The sequence below is a fragment of the Amphiura filiformis genome, chromosome 3, assembly GCF_039555335.1.
Source record: "Amphiura filiformis chromosome 3, Afil_fr2py, whole genome shotgun sequence".
In the NCBI taxonomy this organism is placed as follows: Eukaryota; Metazoa; Echinodermata; class Ophiuroidea; order Amphilepidida; family Amphiuridae; genus Amphiura; species Amphiura filiformis.
In genome coordinates, this window is record NC_092630.1 from 34,550,758 (window position 1) to 34,569,816 (window position 19,059).

General features: G+C 36.4%; 1 protein-coding gene across 1 annotated transcript in view; it reads right to left on the reverse strand.

The window, feature by feature from the left end:
• Positions 1-1,719: 1,719 nt before the first annotated feature.
• Positions 1,720-19,059, reverse strand: part of LOC140148413 (importin-9-like) — a 38,592-nt gene continuing 21,252 nt past the window's right edge. The window contains exons 9-23 of the mRNA XM_072170343.1: positions 18,884-18,982; positions 18,122-18,228; positions 16,421-16,560; positions 15,299-15,377; positions 14,663-14,891; positions 13,066-13,144; positions 12,073-12,221; positions 10,905-11,033; positions 9,911-10,186; positions 8,688-8,854; positions 6,770-6,903; positions 5,509-5,633; positions 4,857-4,968; positions 3,779-3,861; positions 1,720-2,198 (exon numbers count right to left, since the gene is read on the reverse strand). Of these exons, the coding sequence (XP_072026444.1) occupies positions 2,082-2,198; positions 3,779-3,861; positions 4,857-4,968; positions 5,509-5,633; positions 6,770-6,903; positions 8,688-8,854; positions 9,911-10,186; positions 10,905-11,033; positions 12,073-12,221; positions 13,066-13,144; positions 14,663-14,891; positions 15,299-15,377; positions 16,421-16,560; positions 18,122-18,228; positions 18,884-18,982 (2,025 nt within the window). The 3' untranslated portion in view covers positions 1,720-2,081. The remainder of the gene's footprint in view (positions 2,199-3,778; positions 3,862-4,856; positions 4,969-5,508; positions 5,634-6,769; positions 6,904-8,687; positions 8,855-9,910; positions 10,187-10,904; positions 11,034-12,072; positions 12,222-13,065; positions 13,145-14,662; positions 14,892-15,298; positions 15,378-16,420; positions 16,561-18,121; positions 18,229-18,883; positions 18,983-19,059) is intronic.

Here is a 19,059-nt window from a genome sequence, read left to right on the forward strand (position 1 = left end):
ATCCAAATTGAAGATGGCTACCATGGGGTTGTACCAATGTTCCATATTAATGCACCATGAGCAAGGGGTGGGATTTGTAAGTTGCCGCATTTATGCGATGTGAGCTAGGGAAGTGTTAAGTGCAAAACACCATAGGTGATGCCTTTGATACACATTGTATTCCTTTGATACACATATCAAATGGTTTATCCAAGAAACTTGGGGCGGAATTACCACAGTCCTATGCATGGAACTAATACAGTCCTAATGTCCAATTTTGAATTCTTGTATCATACATGAAATTGACCGATTCCTGGGTTATATATAGGTGATTTCTTCAAGTCCAAAGCTTTTACTACAAAACACCACTTCTAAAAAAATAACTTGTCTTCAAATTAGTTAAACTGTTCCAGCTACTGTGACACCTCATTATAAAGGTTTGGACCTGTCAATGTTAACTTGCGGGGACAAAGACAATATTTCTCCTACTCACATATTTAAATGCAATGGTTAGTATTTTGAAGAGTAATAGTTGTTACTGTTATTCCAAAATTACATTTTTGCTCAAATATAGATGTTACAGTGTTACGGATGATTTTAAAATGTATGTCAAGGAAAATACATATCCAAACAATTTCTGAATATATGCCTACTAGGTATTATCAATTAACGTTAAATATGAAATTGTGACATTACTGTAATCTTTCTTTCTTTCTTAGAGCATTAAAGGGGGTAATGTTCTTTTACAAAGTAGTGAACAACAAGTTTAGGTTTGGGTTGGTATAAAAATTTTGATATTGTCTATTATCATACCAAAAGTTTGTCACCAATGTCACAAGGAAGCCAGATATCTTTCCCCTATGGCACTAGGTTTGATCACTTTCAAATCATCGCATCTCCCTCCGTCAATGCCCCCCCCATCAATGCCCCCACCCCCATCAACATGCGGTGTGACACAGGAGCTACAACAGATTACAAACAATAATTGCTTCAATGCTTTTAATACTTTCATCACAAAACTAAATCATCTTGGCTTTGTTTTATCACTCTCAAGAAATGTTTAGCTATTCCAACCTTTCTGTGCCAAAAAAAACAAGTTGAGTGTCACACACTTTTAAAAGCACCATTGTTAAACACCAATTCAGAATGACATTTTGGGAGTAACATGACTACAGATATATATTCCAACATGGTTTGGCCTCCATATGGTTTTATTGTGAAAAATTGTTTCCACTTCGTATCTCAAAAGGCTGCCTTATGTGATTTTTTATTATTATCGCTGTAATTCATATTGTTAGTTTATATTTCAGCATCCTTCTTTCTTTTATGAATGGGCGTGAGGTTGTAATATTATGATAATTCCTCAAAATTAATATATAAAGTTAATTTTACAGTGTATCTCATCACAATGAGATGACAATAATAACGAAATCACAAAAAGCAGCCTTTTAAGATACGACAGTATCTGAAGCAAACCATGATAAATTGATTCTGATAAATCTGACAAAACTGTATTTATGGTTAATTTTGCAACACATATCACTTCAAAAAGAATTCCGCTAAAAATATGTGAACCTGATTTTTACAATCGTTGACATCAGCCTCGCATTGGTTTACAAGACCTACAAGAAACACCTGCTCAAAACCCAAACATATATCAAACATGTTTACATGTGTTTTAATGTTTAGAAACGCTGAAATATGTTGAAGAACCAATTAACACGTCAAGTTACAACCCTGAACCAAAAAGTCTCAAGTGCCGGCTTTGAAACATTCTTATTCCATACCAACAAAAATTCCCCTATGCAATTACTATATTCAAGTCTTATAGAACAAAATAATGGATTATTCCAGTTGATATCCATCCACCCCTATGGAGGACATAACCTCCCACAAAGGGGATGTAAATGGAGTCACCCATAAAGTAACCCCCATTTGAAATTCAAACTTCCTTTGTGGGAAATTAAGGTCATGTCTTCCATAGGAGGTGTATGGATTTCAACTGAAATAGCTTAATATAGGATAACAAAGACTGGAGTAAAAAAGATTACATACATGCTGAAATGGAATCAATTAAATAATGGAGTCACAATAAATAGTGATTAGATCATGATACCGATACTTTGTAACACCGTCTTTTCAATGTCTGTAAGATGTCCAATAAAGGCACTATGACAAGGCTGCTGTGATAACTGCTGAATAAACTCTGTCAAGTAGGCCTGTAATTGAGAAAGAGAAGAGCAGATAATTGAACAGAACTGTAGGTAAAACAACCAACAAACCAGTTAATAGACTCTTACACTTGTATTAACACATTTGAACAATGTTTCTTCTATTGGTGCAGAACCTCTCTAAGACTCTGTCTCAAGCTGTGGGACTTTTAAATATTTTTTGCTTCAGGTTGGATGCTTTGCTTGTCCTTTACCCTTCGGCTGTACAATCCTTTATAATCCAACCTTGGGTTTTTGTTGATATTGCACTATCAAGTTTTTTTGTTCAATTGTTTGGGTCCAAGTTTGATTCTTTTCATCACACTGATTTTTTATATATATTTTTTAAAGAGATGTGGCCTGATTTTTCATAGCTCTGTTTTCTATCTTATATAGATTGAGGCCTACCATTAAAACAATGTTTCCAAATTTGAGTTGTATTGCTCTGGTGGTTTTGATATGTATAACGTGTATAACAATGCCCCATAGGATACTGCATACACTTCAGAAATATAAGCTACAAAAAATATCTTGGGTGTTAAATTTCACCGGGTTAATGAGAAAAATATGAGCTTTCTTCCAATACCAAAATCTCAGTCTTGATGAAGAAAAATGGGGGGATGAGGCTGTCAAATGGATCAAGGACCTTTAATATGGTAAGATTATTAATAAAAAGAGTAGGAGTTAATCTATCCCTAGAACTCCTCTGATAAGGACTTCTCTAAAGAAAGATTAAATCCTACTCATGTTTACCAACCAAGTACTTCAAAATTGAAGATTATTAATAATCCAATTATTTTGCTGGGATAGATGTAAAAAGAAATAATGAATGGAAGACAAAATATGAACGATTTACTTTCAGCGAAAGTGGGACCTTTCCAGTATGAGCCATTCAGAATAATTGATGACAAATACCAATCTACAGATCTCTTCTGGATTACCTCTACATTGGTTTCCAGAAAAGATGGCACTCTCTTGCTCATAATGAGCGTACACAGTGAAAACTGGGAAGTGGGGGTCTGATTGGCCGATTCAATCGAATGACAATCATTACAACAGGTCGGTCTTCTGATTGGCTAATTGACACATCAAAGCTGCATTCAGTGCTCATGAAGTGTTACAAATGTCGCTCATTAATCATAACTTACGACGCATCGTAAAATCCATTTCATTAAAATGACTTACAATCGTAAGCAATAGGGATTTACTACAAGGACCTTTTGTAAAGTTACATCTAGTAAAAGAATATTAATATAACTTAAAGTGGAAGCCCCACTTTTGGTTTAAGTTCCTTGGGGAATTAGTCAAGGTTAAAATTTATCCATGTAAATTCTGTTCTGTCTGTCATCAAAGTAACAGGTGTATTGACAGTTCTTCTGTGGAGAACTAGCCAGACGGGGCTACCTGTTTAAGAACGGTTACTTGAGTTATGAAGGGTTAAAAGTTTAGTGAAATGGACCCCTAGAGCATTATTTCAAATGAAAGTTAGCAAATTGTCTTATCTATTCTATTTGAAACCCATACTCCCTCTGTGGACAATTAGCTGAATCTTCCACCGGGGGAGTGTGCATTTCAAATGGATTACTCACTTGTAAATCCATTTGATAGATGGGATCTTGTAAGGCATCTGGGTCATCTTCTTCCTCATCATCACACTCACCAAAATCATAACCTGAACAAACATACAATCATGATTAAAACTTCCATTTCAGTACATATTTATTCAAAACCAACTGCCAGCAAAATGCTGAATTACATGGTATAAAAGTACATATAGAGTATATATATCAAGTGGAACATAGATATATAAATAAAGGCATTGACAAGATACATCAAAATTGCACACTAACATTAAAATAATGCATATTTTAAAACCTAAGCAACTTGAGATGATATAACATGGCTACAGTGCAATGACGTGCTGCTCCATAGTACACCCCCCAAAGCAATCAGATGCAAGACTGACAACTACAGTCAGTCTCCTCTGAAGTACAAAGTACAGACGCGGATGCACACATTGTACTGACTTTGAAGGCACGCATACCTGCTGCAGAGACGCAGCACTGTTAACACGTGTGTTGTCACTTTGTACTTCAGAGTGGACAAACTTTAGCCAGATTGATTTCAAATCCAAATTGAATCATGATCACTAATTTCATTTCATACTGTTTACTTTTAAAAATAATTATAGTTATTATTGATATCAGCATGTTGTAACAAAAGTGCTAATTAGAATAGAATAAAGATATTATTGGTTATTTATTTTAGCTGTTGTGAATGTCGGGTCTCATATAACATGACAAACTATTATTTATGAAATAAAACAACTTAGCCTTCAACCTTAGTTATTTTTTATTCAAAATAATGATATCTCATAATGGTATCAAATAATGATATATGAGAAAATAGATGCAGGTCTGCAGAAAGTAAAAACAAATCCTTTATTCTATTATTAGGCAAACAAAAACAGTGCATTTTCCCTCCAACTTAAACTTTACATCTCCTGAAACTGGAGTAAGAGTCCAAAATATCCTTTGACTGTTGTTTACACTAGGGTCTTCATGTATTGGGAGAGGGTTAATATTAGAAGAAAGTTCAGGAAATAGAATTGAAATGGTAGCAATTTCTGAAGGAATTTAATACATATGTGAACACCAATGGTTTTACCTGCCAGTCCTGATCCAGATGTGAAATCAGATAGCTGTCCAAGTAGTCCCTGGTCTGTGATGGTTAATTCATCTTCTTCTTCCTCCTCTTCATCATCTTCCCATGCATCCTCCTGGTAACCAAATACCCACATAAGGGAGAGAAGAAAAGATTGTAATATAGTTTTGAAGGCTTATTTCATATCATATACCAATCACTCTATCACCCATTGAATCACTCACTCAAATAATCGCTCTTATCACTCACTACTTCATTCACTCATACTCACTCGTTTGCTTAACAAACAATGGTGATATGAAATGGAATCTATTGAGCCCATATTTATTGGTCGAGTTATGAGTATTTCAAAACTCATAGCGAGACTAATAAATATTGGGCTAAGGTTCTTCTCACCACAAGATTGGTAGTAGCGTCAAAAAGCATTTTTGTGTGCCTGCCTGACAGTTTTGATTTTGTCACCTTTACACACAAGCATATTATTCTGCGATTCCGAGAACAGCCCCCATGCAGCGACATCACTATCAATTTTGAGGTGTGTAGGTAATGCATAGATGAACTGTAATGTATTGAAGGCAAGCAACTCAAGTAATGGCCAGGTACCCAATAAAGGATATGTGAGCATATTTTCCACAGCACCAATGTAATTACCTACCTCAAGATCCTCTCCTCCTGCTGAAGCCTGCTGGGACATATTGGTTTCCATGGCATTTGACAGCTCATTAATAAGTAATTTATAGATCTTAATGTGAATAGGAATCATGGTCCATTGCTCTGGAGCTAGTAAAAACAAAACAAAGAACAAGAACACAGCTATTTAAACATTAAACATTAAAATTTCATGTATGTTTCTCTGTGTTGGTATACTGAATGATTAAAGCTTAAAATAGGGATGACCAATGAACCATCAACTTGATTAGAACACTCCCATAGACATGCAGGGAGCTCAACTGTGCACTGCTTACACAGACATTTCTAAATTGATCTCATTCTTTTATTTTTCAATATTTTTCTGTAAAAATTGGGGAAGTTAATGCCAATTATATTTTGTAACTATCTTGCAAATTACAGCAACATAACTTATTTCATTTTCCTGTAAGTGCGAGTCAAAATTGGTCCATCGCCACAGTGCGCTTAATTGCCAGTGGCCGTGTTCAGCACTGCTCAAGAATGGCACAAAATATTCATGTCAATAATTTCAGGTGAAAAACGTGGCCTACTGAGCTGTAATTTGGCAGAGTTGCCAGTAATACCTCCATCATACCCTCTGTAAAAAGGTTAAAAAATTGAACAAGTAGATCTCGAGTTACAAATTTTGGTTGTGAAAAAAAAAAGTTTACCTGGACTTAGTGCAATTTTGATTTTGTACCATATCGGCCATCTTGGATGACTTTTGGCAAAATGTTCTCTAAATGCATGATTTCAATGCCTCGGTTTGAAAAAATAATTTATGCCATTGACTAGTAAAGTGCCAATTCATAAGAAACCCCTTTGATACTTTCACAATATGCTTGTTTCATGTTTGCATATATGTTAAAATAAAGAAATATATAAAGGTAAATAATATGCTTATGCCAATTTTGTTCCAACTACTATTTTTCGACCTTGTCATTTTATTTCGTTCCAATGACCGGTCAGAATGGGAAACTTTGAAAATTCATAATTGAAAAGTTTTTGACCGATTTTGACCATTTAACCACCAAAATACTTCTATTGATGAGTTCTATCCAGAAAACAATATTTTGTAGCAATAGGGGCAACATGAAATTTTGATGGTTATACCTACTTAAAACATCAGATCCGAAAAAAAAAAGAGAAAATTATTCCTACTGTGACTATGTCAAGATCATGGACAGAGACCACACGTGGTTTGAATTCAAGGGTACACTGGTTTGGCTGTGCAGCTTCAAGCTTACCTGAAGCAGCTTTAGATCTTGTCCTGATGCCTTCTGTATGATTAAACACCTGTTCGCCTTTTACAATGATATCTTGTAACCGACTATCACTTGTATTCACTGCATGCTGTAATAACTTACTTAGAGCCATGATGCTGAAATTAATAAATATAAAAACAATTAAAGTTGAAAAAATGTGAACATGCCTAAAATCCTACAAAACAGTTCAAATTGGGTTATTCCATCTGAAATCCACACTTATGGAGTCACCCATTCAGATGACCCCCATTTGATATTAGCCCAATCGCCATTCTAACTTCCGGTTTTTTATAGCAGTTTTGGGACACTTTGACCTCTGACATATCGGGAAAATTGACGTAATTATTATTAATTTTCTTATTATTGTCACAATTTTGATCATTAAAAATAACAAATAATTAATTTATAAAATACTAATATTGTTTATATTTGTTTTAAATATTGTAAAACATTTTAGATTATATTTTGTACTTACAAAAACCCAATATTTCTGAATTTTCTGAAAGGTCAAAGGACAAAGTGTCCCAAAACTGCAAAAACTGTCCTGCAATGCATTGCAAACTTCCAATGCCGATTGGGCTTATTCACACATCCTGTGTAGAAGATTAAGGTCATGTCTCATAGGAGTGTATGGATTTCAACTGTAATAGACAAATTGTGGCTTGCCTGATGGCACTGTAGAGTTGTACATACGTCAAGCAAGTTGTAATACATCCGTTAGTTGCCTGGGTGTCTAGTTTGAGTTTTGTATGTGAAATAACACCTACACATGCACACCAAACAAAGCTGGAAAGATGATGCACTTAGAAAACATATCATAGGATACCCAGGCCAAGTTGTAAAACAGTAATTGTGACCTGCTACCACGAAATCAGCGTAAAGTCGCAAGGTGTTAGTCACTCAAAATGCCCTGGCTACTGCGTTGGTGTTCACTCACCTGTTACAGCCACTAAGTATGTCTGTAGTGAATGGGGGCACAATGAGCCAATTCATGAAGGATAATACTACTGGCTTGTACATGTGGCGGTAAACAAAGAACATCAAGGCCAAATATCTCAAAACGACCAACTCATCAAAATGAGCATAAAGTTGCTGATTTCGTGGTAGCAGGTCACAATTGGTCTAGTCTGGGTCAACGGACAAGTTTATGAAACACTGAAGAGTGAGCCATGCTAAAAACCTAAAACTTATTCCAAGAAGGGAGGAGTTGTTGGTATCCACTTCCCTGATAAGCTGCTGACACAGGTATTTTACTTAGTGTATTATTTAATACTGTACTATTCTAAATTCATGACCTTCAATGTTATGAGGGATATATCATTTTATAAAAGAAACTTATAATTTTTCACAAGGTCACATCTTAAAATCCTGTTTATAAAAATGAACCAAAATGACACACAGGATTACTTCAATACTCAACTCGAATCACATGTCAGTAACCAAACAGTTGTCCAACTGACACAACAGCGAAATGCACTGACATGGAACAGCTTTCTGGACCACATTCACAGCCAAATATGCAAGAAATCTGTGAGTATGTGGAATAGTGTAGAACAAGACCTGTTTCTTGAAAAAAATGTGTGAAAAGCAGAAAGCAGCCCGTTCCACATTATTCCACTTACTCTTTGGAAATTATCATCTGTGTAATGATCTTGTACGCATTCTCAGATTTCTTTTGCTGGGTTCCAATTATTCACCTATAAATATGGTCCAGGAAGCTGTTCAATGTCAGTGCATTTTGCTGTTGTGTCAGTTGGACATCTGCTTGGTTACTGACATGTGTTTAGAGTAGAGTATTGAAGTAATCTTGTGTGTAATTTTGGTTCATATTGATGGACAGGATTTGAAGATATGACCATGTGAAAACTTATAAGTTTCTTTTTGAGCTCAGATTACTTACCTAACTTTACTATCATAATGACCAAAGAACATATTTTGCCTAGCGACCCAATCACTCAATACAAATTCTAATGCTGGTTTCCCAGTTGGTCCTGGTACACTGTATAGAAATTCTAACACAGCATCCATTTGGGTGTGCATAAGGTGGGCGAAAACCATTACAAGCGACTGAAATCAAAAGATAACAGAAGTTGGTAATTATGACAGCTTCATTGGCAGTTAGGACTTAGAGTTTTGTTCTGAAGAGTAAAAGTGACTTGTTAACTTGATTTGTTTTTAGCTGTCTTCTTATCAGCATATTTGGCATGGCTCGAAAAAGTGGGGAATTTGGGAAGCTCATTCCCAGGAAATGTTGGTGTTTGGAGGGAAATTCTGGTATTTGGAGGGAAATTGTGTATAAAAACATGCTATAAATTGTGGGAAATTTAGCTTGCTTCCCGGGAAATTAACATTTTTTCGAGCCCTGATATTTGGAATGGAATGACCCCTGGGAATGACCAATGAAACAAACAAGGTGGCCTTATAGACTCAAAATGAAAATTGAAAATATTGCTATAAATCAGAATTCTGACAATATTCACAACCTACACAAATCTGTTACAGGGTGTCAACATACTGTTCACTGTTTGCCTGTTGACAGCACCAATATCACCCTTCTTAAAGGCTTATTCAGTGATTTGCTCATCTGGACGATCATAAAAATCATACAAATTCAGATTTTGGTACCTTTGTCATTGTCATAGATGTGTTAACATAGCCTGCTAGTGGTTCAGCTGAAAGCCGTGTATTTAAGACAAACTAAGGCATTTACATGAATCTGTAATTTATACTGACAGTATATAAATTAGCTTCATGTATTTGAATGGGGCTTCAACTTTGTCAATACTGCAGTTTTTTCCGTTTTTTGCCAATTTTTCATTTCAAAAATACCAAATGACAGTTTGAATGACTTAATCCTTCAATTTTTTAAATTTTTTTACTCTCTCACTGGGATCATTGAATGGGCCTTTAAGTAACAAAGTGAAAGCCCTGCCAACTCTCTAAGTACTCTAATGACAATGTTCTCATTTCTCACATTGACTTACTGACTTGTTGTCACGGATTACACAATATAAAAGGATGCAAATTACAAAGCAGTCAATCTTAAAGCTTTGCAAGTAAACTGTGCATTCTTCATGTTCATAACATGTACTACTGCACCTGTAATAAGCTGTAAGAACTAACCTGCACAACGCTAAGTGATTCTGCCTGCTGCATCTTACTCAACACCGCCCTCAACATCATATCCACATCATCACCTAAAGAGGTGCCTGCCTTAGATATCAATATAGCTACTAGTCTACCGACAAAGGCTGCAGTGAACTCTGATGTCTGGGGATTGAGTAGTCTGGAAACTACCTGCACGGCATAATGGATACCGCTCTGTCCCGCTTCATCGTGCCATGCTTTGATTTGGTCAAAGGTCACAGAGATGTAGGCTCTGATGCACTCACCGCCGCTCTGTCATACATAAAACATGAGATGATTATGTGTTTAAATTATACCGCTGTATTCTCTTCAGTTTGGTTGTCTTTGTGATAACCAACTACAACAATTATATCCCGATTTTTGCAAAATGTTTTTTTATGAATCAAAGTTGATTCTCACAAATGTTTAAAGAATTAAATGATTATCTTGAAACTCTTTTACTTTTCAATGTTGCCAATGCTAACCTTATAATAACATTATTTCAGATTTACACTTGCATGACTTTATATCGCTTTACAACATTTCACTTCAATTCCATTTCAAACCACTGATGCATGTTTCTTGTATCTCTCCATATCTTTATCGTAAAGGAGTCTTAGGTTTATAGGGCGCGGTGGCTCAGTGGTTACGGCCTTGGACTCATAATCTGCTTGTAATACATCCGTTAGTTGCCTGGGTGTCTAGAGCTTGCTCGACGTGCGTGGGTTCGATTCCCCGTCCCACCACCGCGCTTTGCCTCGCTTGCTTCACTCCACCCAGGTGCAATGGGAAGCTGTTAGGGGTAGTCACAGTCGTTGTACTGATGGACCCTGCGCCACTTGTAGGCTGCAAGTGGTTCCGAGATATTCTAATGACAGCGGAATAAATGTAAAGCGCTTTGAGGCTGTTTACGGCATAAAGCGCTATATAAACTCTAGATTTATTTATTGATATATGTTTCTTTATTATGAAAGATAAACAAGGGGATTACCTGCATAGAAGCATTATCGTCCGTCTTCAATGTGCAATGTACCACAGCAGGGAATGCTTGATGTATTAGCGCATCAGAGAATGGTACCGGACTATTACGAATCACTACACACATGATGTCTAATGCAATCTGCATGGTTAGAAAACAAATAATTTCCATTACTAACAAAACTGATTTGCAGAAAACATCTTTGAAATCTTGTCATGTGTCAAAGTTTTGAAAGTCACCCAAAACTTGCATTATGATGTGTGCGTCCCAGATGTGTGCTGTGCATAGAAAGTGCTGAAATCCTCAAATTTGTACATTTTTGTAAAAGCGAATAAACACAAGTTTGTACATACCAGTTTTATAACTTTATGATTGAGATCCATGCATAAACAACAACAAAATGTCTGGCTACTCAGAAACTTTTCTTTCACAGTTGGGATATGGCAACTGGAATATTGCATTTTAAAGATGCTTAATCTTTTTTATTTGAAAAATAGCAATCATATATAATACAGGAGGCTCATTAATAGTATTTCCTGCTTGAGAAAAGGCGCAATAAAGACTCACCATAATTTAATAATATAGATCATATAATCATTCTAACAGATATCTGCAGATCATGAATAAAATATAAATATGCTGCAGGGAATTCCATCCATGCAATGTGGAAAAACAATATGTGTGACACACTGCTAAATGATGAGAAAACAATGAAAAAAAAAGCGCAGTGATTTATAGTGCGCTACGCACAGGCACAACGCCTAGACGTTGATCCACAAGCCTCAGCACACTTTACAGATTGTCGCTGACCACTACGGCCCCACATCATTCCATAAACCATTTAACAACTAATCAGGGACTTTGCTGCTACAAGAGCGCACACCCTAGACATTCCACAAATAACCTTCGCAACCAGGATCAGCTCCCAGAGTTTTGTAGGGGTTGCAACGAGACAATTAGCAGTGAGTTCCTTGTCCAGGGGAATTTCAAGCTAACTCAATTTTTCACGAGAGCATACTAGGCACCGCCAGGGTTCGAACCCGCAACCTCTTGCACCATAGTCGAACGCCTTATCGATTGAGCTAACTTGACTGCTACAATGCACCATTTACTTGAGATTGCTAATGCTTTCATGTCTCCCAAGATCCTATGTCTGACACGTGGCTGTTGTGGTACTTACCGACTGTAAACCCATGGGTAGCTTATCAGGAGACGCTGCTAGTATACTAATTAATGTAGGAAGAAGTCTAAGTTGTATCTGGGCATGACAGGTTTTGTTGGCACATAATTCCTTGAAGATATCTTGTACCAGTGATGTTACTAGGGGATCTGAAACATGGGAAAAAGTAAATGATTGTAGTTCTCAGCATGGCAATGACTGGCCGAAATACTCAATTGTTCAATTGTAAGATTGATTGATCGTAAGGCTTAGTGAAACTAGCCCATGCATGTAAAATGAGCCTTCTTCAAATTTTGCAGTTTAACATATCCCAGGATGTAAGCAAGTCTTGACAGAATGTCTCAAACTGCTTCAACAATGCCTGAAAATATGTTTTTCCCCATACTTGTGTAAATGGGACATCCAAGCAAAATGTCTGAAATCAGATGCCTGAAAACTGACATCCTCAAGCACTGATGTGCACAACAAGACAACAAGTGTTTAGCACAGAAACAAATCGCATCATGTCAACATTCAATATGGCACAAATAAAAAACCCATTCAGTGATCTCAGCAAAAGTGATTGAAATTGGGTATAAATTGTCTAAAAGTGAAGGATAAATCACAAATTGTCATTAGGTACTTATGAAATATAACATGTGGCATAAAAAGTGAGGAAAACAGCAATATTTACAAAGTTGAAGCCCCATTCAAATACATGACATAGCTAATTTCTCTACTTAAGTTCAGAAATTACAGATTCATTTAAAATGTCTTATTTTGTCTTTAATACACAGCTTTCAGCTATAACCACTAGCACACTATGTTAGCACATCTATAACACGAGCACAAGTGCCAAAGTCTGAATTTTGATGACTTTCATGATCTTCTGGATAAGCAAATCACTGAATAGGCCATATTTTATGGAGCCACATTGGATGAATGTAGGGGGCATTTTGATTAACTAGAAATGTAAAATTGTAGCTTTAAAGAAAGGTGTGACTAGAATCCTACCTTGACTATATTTGAGGAAGAGTGCTATAGATAATGGTCCAACCTTAGGCTCACATGATGCAGTAAACGCTTCATCTATCTATGGAATCAACAACAATACAGCATTAGGCTTTGAGAGAAAATGGCATCTGGTATTTCACGTTGTGAGTCTTGGTTTTTAGTGCTTTTCTCACTTTGAAAAGATTCATTTCTAATACTAAAAAGTGTTTCTGTGCTGCATGTACACATATTTCGCCAACCATTATATATATATATATATAATCTCAGAGCTTGCGGGGGCCAGCGGCCATAAGATAGCCCCCTGGACCCTTCTCTCTATGTGTTCGGTCGCGCATGCGCTCCCTTGCAAATTCTTCCCTTAACATTTTGGCACTTAATGATCACTAAAATTTCCCAGTTGGCACTTCAAATAAACTAGTTGAGAAGGCCTGCCATAGAGGGTAGTATTTTTTTGTAAATTTTCGCCAATGTCGCATTCTGATGGTTGGCGGGAGCACAGGTTCATTATAAAAAAGTTTATTGCAATTAAAGCATTTCAGGCTTAGTCTTCCACATGGGATTTAAGGTAGGAGCATCAGATAATAGACCCATGCAGGAAAATAGCCACTATTTCAAATCAGAATTATGTATCCATTTCAAATATATAACCAATTGAAGATAAGTCTTTACTCCACTGATTTTTAATGTTTCATGAAAATTTAAACAATTCTTATGTTTTTCTTTTTTTTTTGAAAATTCTATAATTTTTTCTACTAATAATTATTGCTAGCCTAGAGGGAATGTCATATGGTCTCCATAGTTTGTGGGGTGGTTAATAAGCCTAATATCTAAATTCTCTCGCCAGATTTTTTGGATAAAGTGTTTATTTTTGAGAAAATCATTTTTCTATTTTTAAATTAGGGAAATCTAGAAACACCCATAACTTAAAATAGAAACACTTTATTAAAAAAAGCTGGCGAGAAAAGTTTCTAAATTTAATAACCTTTCATATGACACCTTGTTTGTTATAATTGGCCCTATGGTTTAGCTCAGACAATAATTATGAAATTGGGTCATTCAGTGTTTCTAGATCAAGTCAAGAAAATTTGAGCAAGTACTAACATTACCTTCAAATATCCCCTATATTACTGACCAATATATTGGAAAAAAGTCACTAATATTATTTGGTAACATTTTTGTAATAAAAAGATCCAAAAAGCAGTTCTATAAATGGGATAGAAAGGAGAAAAAATAATATTTAAACATAGTATCCATTTTCAAACTTTTACCAATTTTAGTGAACGAGGCTTAGTGTCAAAACCACTTTATGTGCAAAGTCAATGGGGCTTTCTAATGATAAAAAATGGCATAACTCAAAAACGCTTTGTTGGCAAAAATTAAAACTTGGCAGGCAAGTTTTTCTCACCCAACTACACATCCTGTATCATTTTAAACCAAATCTGTGCATGACACCGTAGCCGATGTTTCTACCTTAAGTTCATCATTGGGTATTATTACAATCATACAAAAAGTAGAAATTCAAGAAAAAATTATGGGCATCACATGAGAAAAATCGTACATTACTGTTAAGTCTTTCCCAATTCCTTCCCAAACTTACTGTTAAAACTATGCTAATTGTTTCCATAACCAAAGCCAATACGTCTGATGCAAACTGGGTAGCTAGCTGTATGAGACATTCCATGATAGCTGGTAAGAATGGCACTAATATCTGGGTTGTCTCAGATACTTTAAGATGATCACAGAACCCATAGATAGCACGCACTGCTGATATTCTAACTGCAGGTGGTTGACTTTCATGAAGTCCATGAACCGTGGCCTCTAAAAACCTGAAGCAAGAAAAATCTCAGTAAGATAAATTTCTTTTGAAGAAAATCAAATATTTTACTCACTATTACGGTTTTGCCTATCATGGTCAATAAGCAACATCAGAGTTGATAGATCCTTACTTCTGGTAGGATGTATCTCGACTGTAGAGGTGACTATAATGGTGAATCTGTGCAATTCTACCATTTTTCACCATGATGTGGCAGTGACATCAACATGTTGGCGCAAGCCTGCAGCGTCTTCAAAGCGTGTGTGTGTGTACACCAGGGCTTTGAGCGAAGACTAGCGTTTTCAGGCTGCACCCAATGAAATGAGCACTGACGTCACTGGCACATCAGGGTAAAATTGGTATAATCTAAACCTAACCTTCCTTGGTAAATATGAGGTACGGTTGCATTCCTACGCTTACCTTTGTATAAGTTCTGCATTCATTGCTGCTGAAAATCTACTTGCTGCCCACAGGGCTCTGCCTAGAAGAAATGGTGATACTGCACAGGTGGGAAATATTTGAAAAAGAAGCAAATTTTGTTAGGTTGAATGCACATCATAATGAAAATCAAAATTATAATTTGATTGCTCTCATAACATTTCACAGGAGAGTGGTGTGTACAGAGCTGCCAACCATTACTTTTACTAATCTGCACACTTTAGAGCAGTGGCGTAGCGTGGGTCATCATATTAGGAGGGGGTGGCACCGGGTCTGATGGGGGGGGCACAAGCCGCTTTTTCAGCAATTTTCCTATGGGATTTTTTACATTTTCAGATCGATTGGGGGGCACGTGCCCCCTCTATGACCATACGCCACTTCTTTAGAGTAAAAATACACATTTTTGGATGAAATTTGATTTCCTCATCTATCTTGAAGACACTTTAATTTAAACTTTACAGGCATGAATGAAACAAAAGTTGTCAACCAAAATTGCAATTAATACATGAAGCGCATTGGGTCATGTGACTTGGGATTCACCTACTGGTCATGTGACTCAATTAGTGAAAAAAAAACCCCGAAAACATTAACATCCATCAGTGCTCAAGAAGTGATGCTCAGATGAGCCATTAAAAAAAAGAAAAGAAAAAAAAGCGCAGTGATTGATACAGGCACAACGCCTAGACGTTGATCCACAAGCCTCAGCACACTTTACAGATTGTCGCTGACCACTACGGCCCACATCATTCCATACACCATTAAACAACAACACAGGGACTTTGCAGCTTCAAGAGCGCACACCCTAGACATTCCACAAATGACCATCGCAACCAGGATCAGCTCCCCGAGTTTCGTACGGGTTACAACGAGACAATAAGCAGTAAGTTCCTTGTCCAGGGGAATTTCAAGATAACTTTTTTTTTTTCCCACGAGAGCGTTCTAGCCACCACCAGGGTTCGAACCCGCAACCTCTCGCACCATAGTCGAACGCCTTATCGATTGAGCTAGCTTGACTGCTTTAATAAAAATTCCACCAGTAAGTGAAATTCTGCTTACTTGAAAGAAAACCAGATAACAAATTCTTCCAATTAGTATTATCATTACCTGTTTGCTGTAAATCTGCTAGTAGGACTGACGTTAGAAATTGGTTCATATCAAATGTAATCTTGCCACTAGATGCTTTGTCTATGATGAGAGACTTAATGGAGCCTAGTGCTAGAAGACACGACTCATGTACTTTCCACCTAAAAATCCAAATAAACATGAAAAGGGCGTATTGTAAATAATATCTGTCAAGCATAAGCATTCTTTATGCTGTAATACCAGTAGCATCACACACGAAGCATACAAATTGAATTTCACCTTTAGGTTAGGGAACAACCCAAAAGTTCAATGAAGCCCTATAAACGAAAGTCCTTTCGTTAGAAGGCTAACCCCCTCCCCCCTCACGTAAGTGTCAAATATTGAAAATTCCAACCCATATTCATTGGGCACAGGGCCGTCGCTATGGTCGATGGGGTTGTGGAGGGGTGCGACATTGCTAGGATATTGATCACGTTTAAGAAACAATAATTCTATTTTATTTTGAAATATTTTTCTTCATAAAAAATTAGGACTTGCTGGATTTTCAAATAAAAAAGAAGTTCGGTACAGCTGCTTAAAAAAAGTTGCAGGTTGTGAGTTCTGCACTCTATATTTATTTGAAATCATTTTGAAGCAACCACTGTAAAATGTCAATATAGTACTTCAGAAAATTTTACAATTGTATATTAAATCCTTTAAAAAAGATCAACTTTGACTGATGTTTTAACTACTTCTTTACAAACGAAATCGGACTTTTTGACCCCTCTCCCTCCCTAACGAAAGGACTTTCGTTTATAGGGCTTCATCGAACTTTTGGGTTGTTCCCTTAATGTAGAGTGTTTTATCATCATTGGACATGCACACTATATTAGAAGCAGGTGATAAAACATCCTAGCAATTATTGGTCAAATGAATAATTTACATGAAATACACCAATCATGTTAAATAGCACTTCTTGATTTTCTCCTCTTCTCAAAATTTCCAAGCTTCTGCCAGTCCTTGAATTAGCCGAAGACACCAAGGCAATTTGATGTTGATGCCATAACTTTCTGGCTGTTCAGTCCATTGAAAAGCATGTAATTGGGTGAAGTGCCATTTTAAAATTGCCTTGGATTAGCTTCCGTTTCAAATTCTTTATTTGAGGACTAGCTTCTACAGACCACAACTTTGAGTGAATATTGTTACTACTTTCTGAAATTCTGTATGGCAGGTAAACACGATGGCACACTTGATCACCATGTAGTCTTTATATCTAGAAAATTCCTTGTAAGCTCTTGCAGCTGTATCTTGTTCAGTGCCATTTGAATGTTGACCATCCAATGCTTAGGCCAAGAAAAAAAAATTGTTTGCTTGCCCTCAAATGAATTTTAACAATTGGGTCGGTCGGGATTTTTTTTTTTTAAATTTCTAGTAAACTCTACTGTTTGTATTAATTAAGGCTCAAAATATGAAAAATCTGACAATTTTGTTGTTAAAATGAATCAACTAACATTACAAAACAACTAAAATGTTGAACACAAGCTCTAAAATATTTTTTTTTTTACATTTTCAGAATGCAAAATTTGAAAAGAAAAAAAAACTTTTCCAGGAATTTCCAAAAATAGGGTCGGTATTCTTTTGTACAGTAAATAGAAAAAAAAAACACTTTTATTCTGATTTCCACAATTAGGGTCGGTCGGTTGAGGGCAAGCAAACATATTTGGTTTTTTTGCCTTAGCTTACCAATTGACATTGCCAGCATTCTTGACTTGTTCAGCTTCCATTAGATGCCTGTTGACTGCACCTATGATGCCTACTGCACTGTCTTGCTGAAACTCACTGGCCATTTGCTACAAAGAAAATGGAAAAAAAGTCATACTCTACCTCTGATCCAATTTGGTTACAATCAGCCAAGGGGTTGAAGAAATAGCCACAGACCATTCGCAACCAGTCAAAGTCCCCATGTTTTGTATGCTGTGAATTCTCGCATATTCATGAGAACCGATTGTTCCAACGTGGCATGTATAACAATCACGCCAGTGTTGTGTGCCTTCGCGTATAGATGATAGAGCTTTGCGTGTCTTCATGTTTATGTGAAAGACCATTGAAACTATGTGGTATGTGCATAGCAGTTTCGCCTGTTGCATTTCATGGAACAATTGGCCTTCATTATCGGGTGATGCTGAGACTTTGACTGTTTGGAAATTGTTTGTTATCTCTGGAAATAGCTACCTTCCTAAGTTGAACTCTAAATGACCTCTGACCTCATACATGTGACATTTGACATTAATGTGCCATAAATCTTTATTGTTAGCTTTTTATCATAACAGAGAGGTAATATAAATCTTAATCAGCACTGTGATCCATCTCCTATCTTTTTACATTTGTCTAAAATGATACCAAGTGTCAAATTCTAAGATGATTTGCAAATGTACGGTCTTATTCCTATATAAAGATCTCTGGTTACGACAGATGGGGGCTACCCTATATAAATCTTGCACCTACCAGTAGCAAGTCCTGCGCTGAAATGCGCACACTGTATGAAAATGTATCATCATCTTCATCCTCCACAAATTGATTAGGGTTAGCAGTCCACAGCTTGGCCTGAAAGATTAATACACACTTAATAATTGAAAACAAACAAGCTTGATAATATGCTCATTTCACAGTAATATAATTAG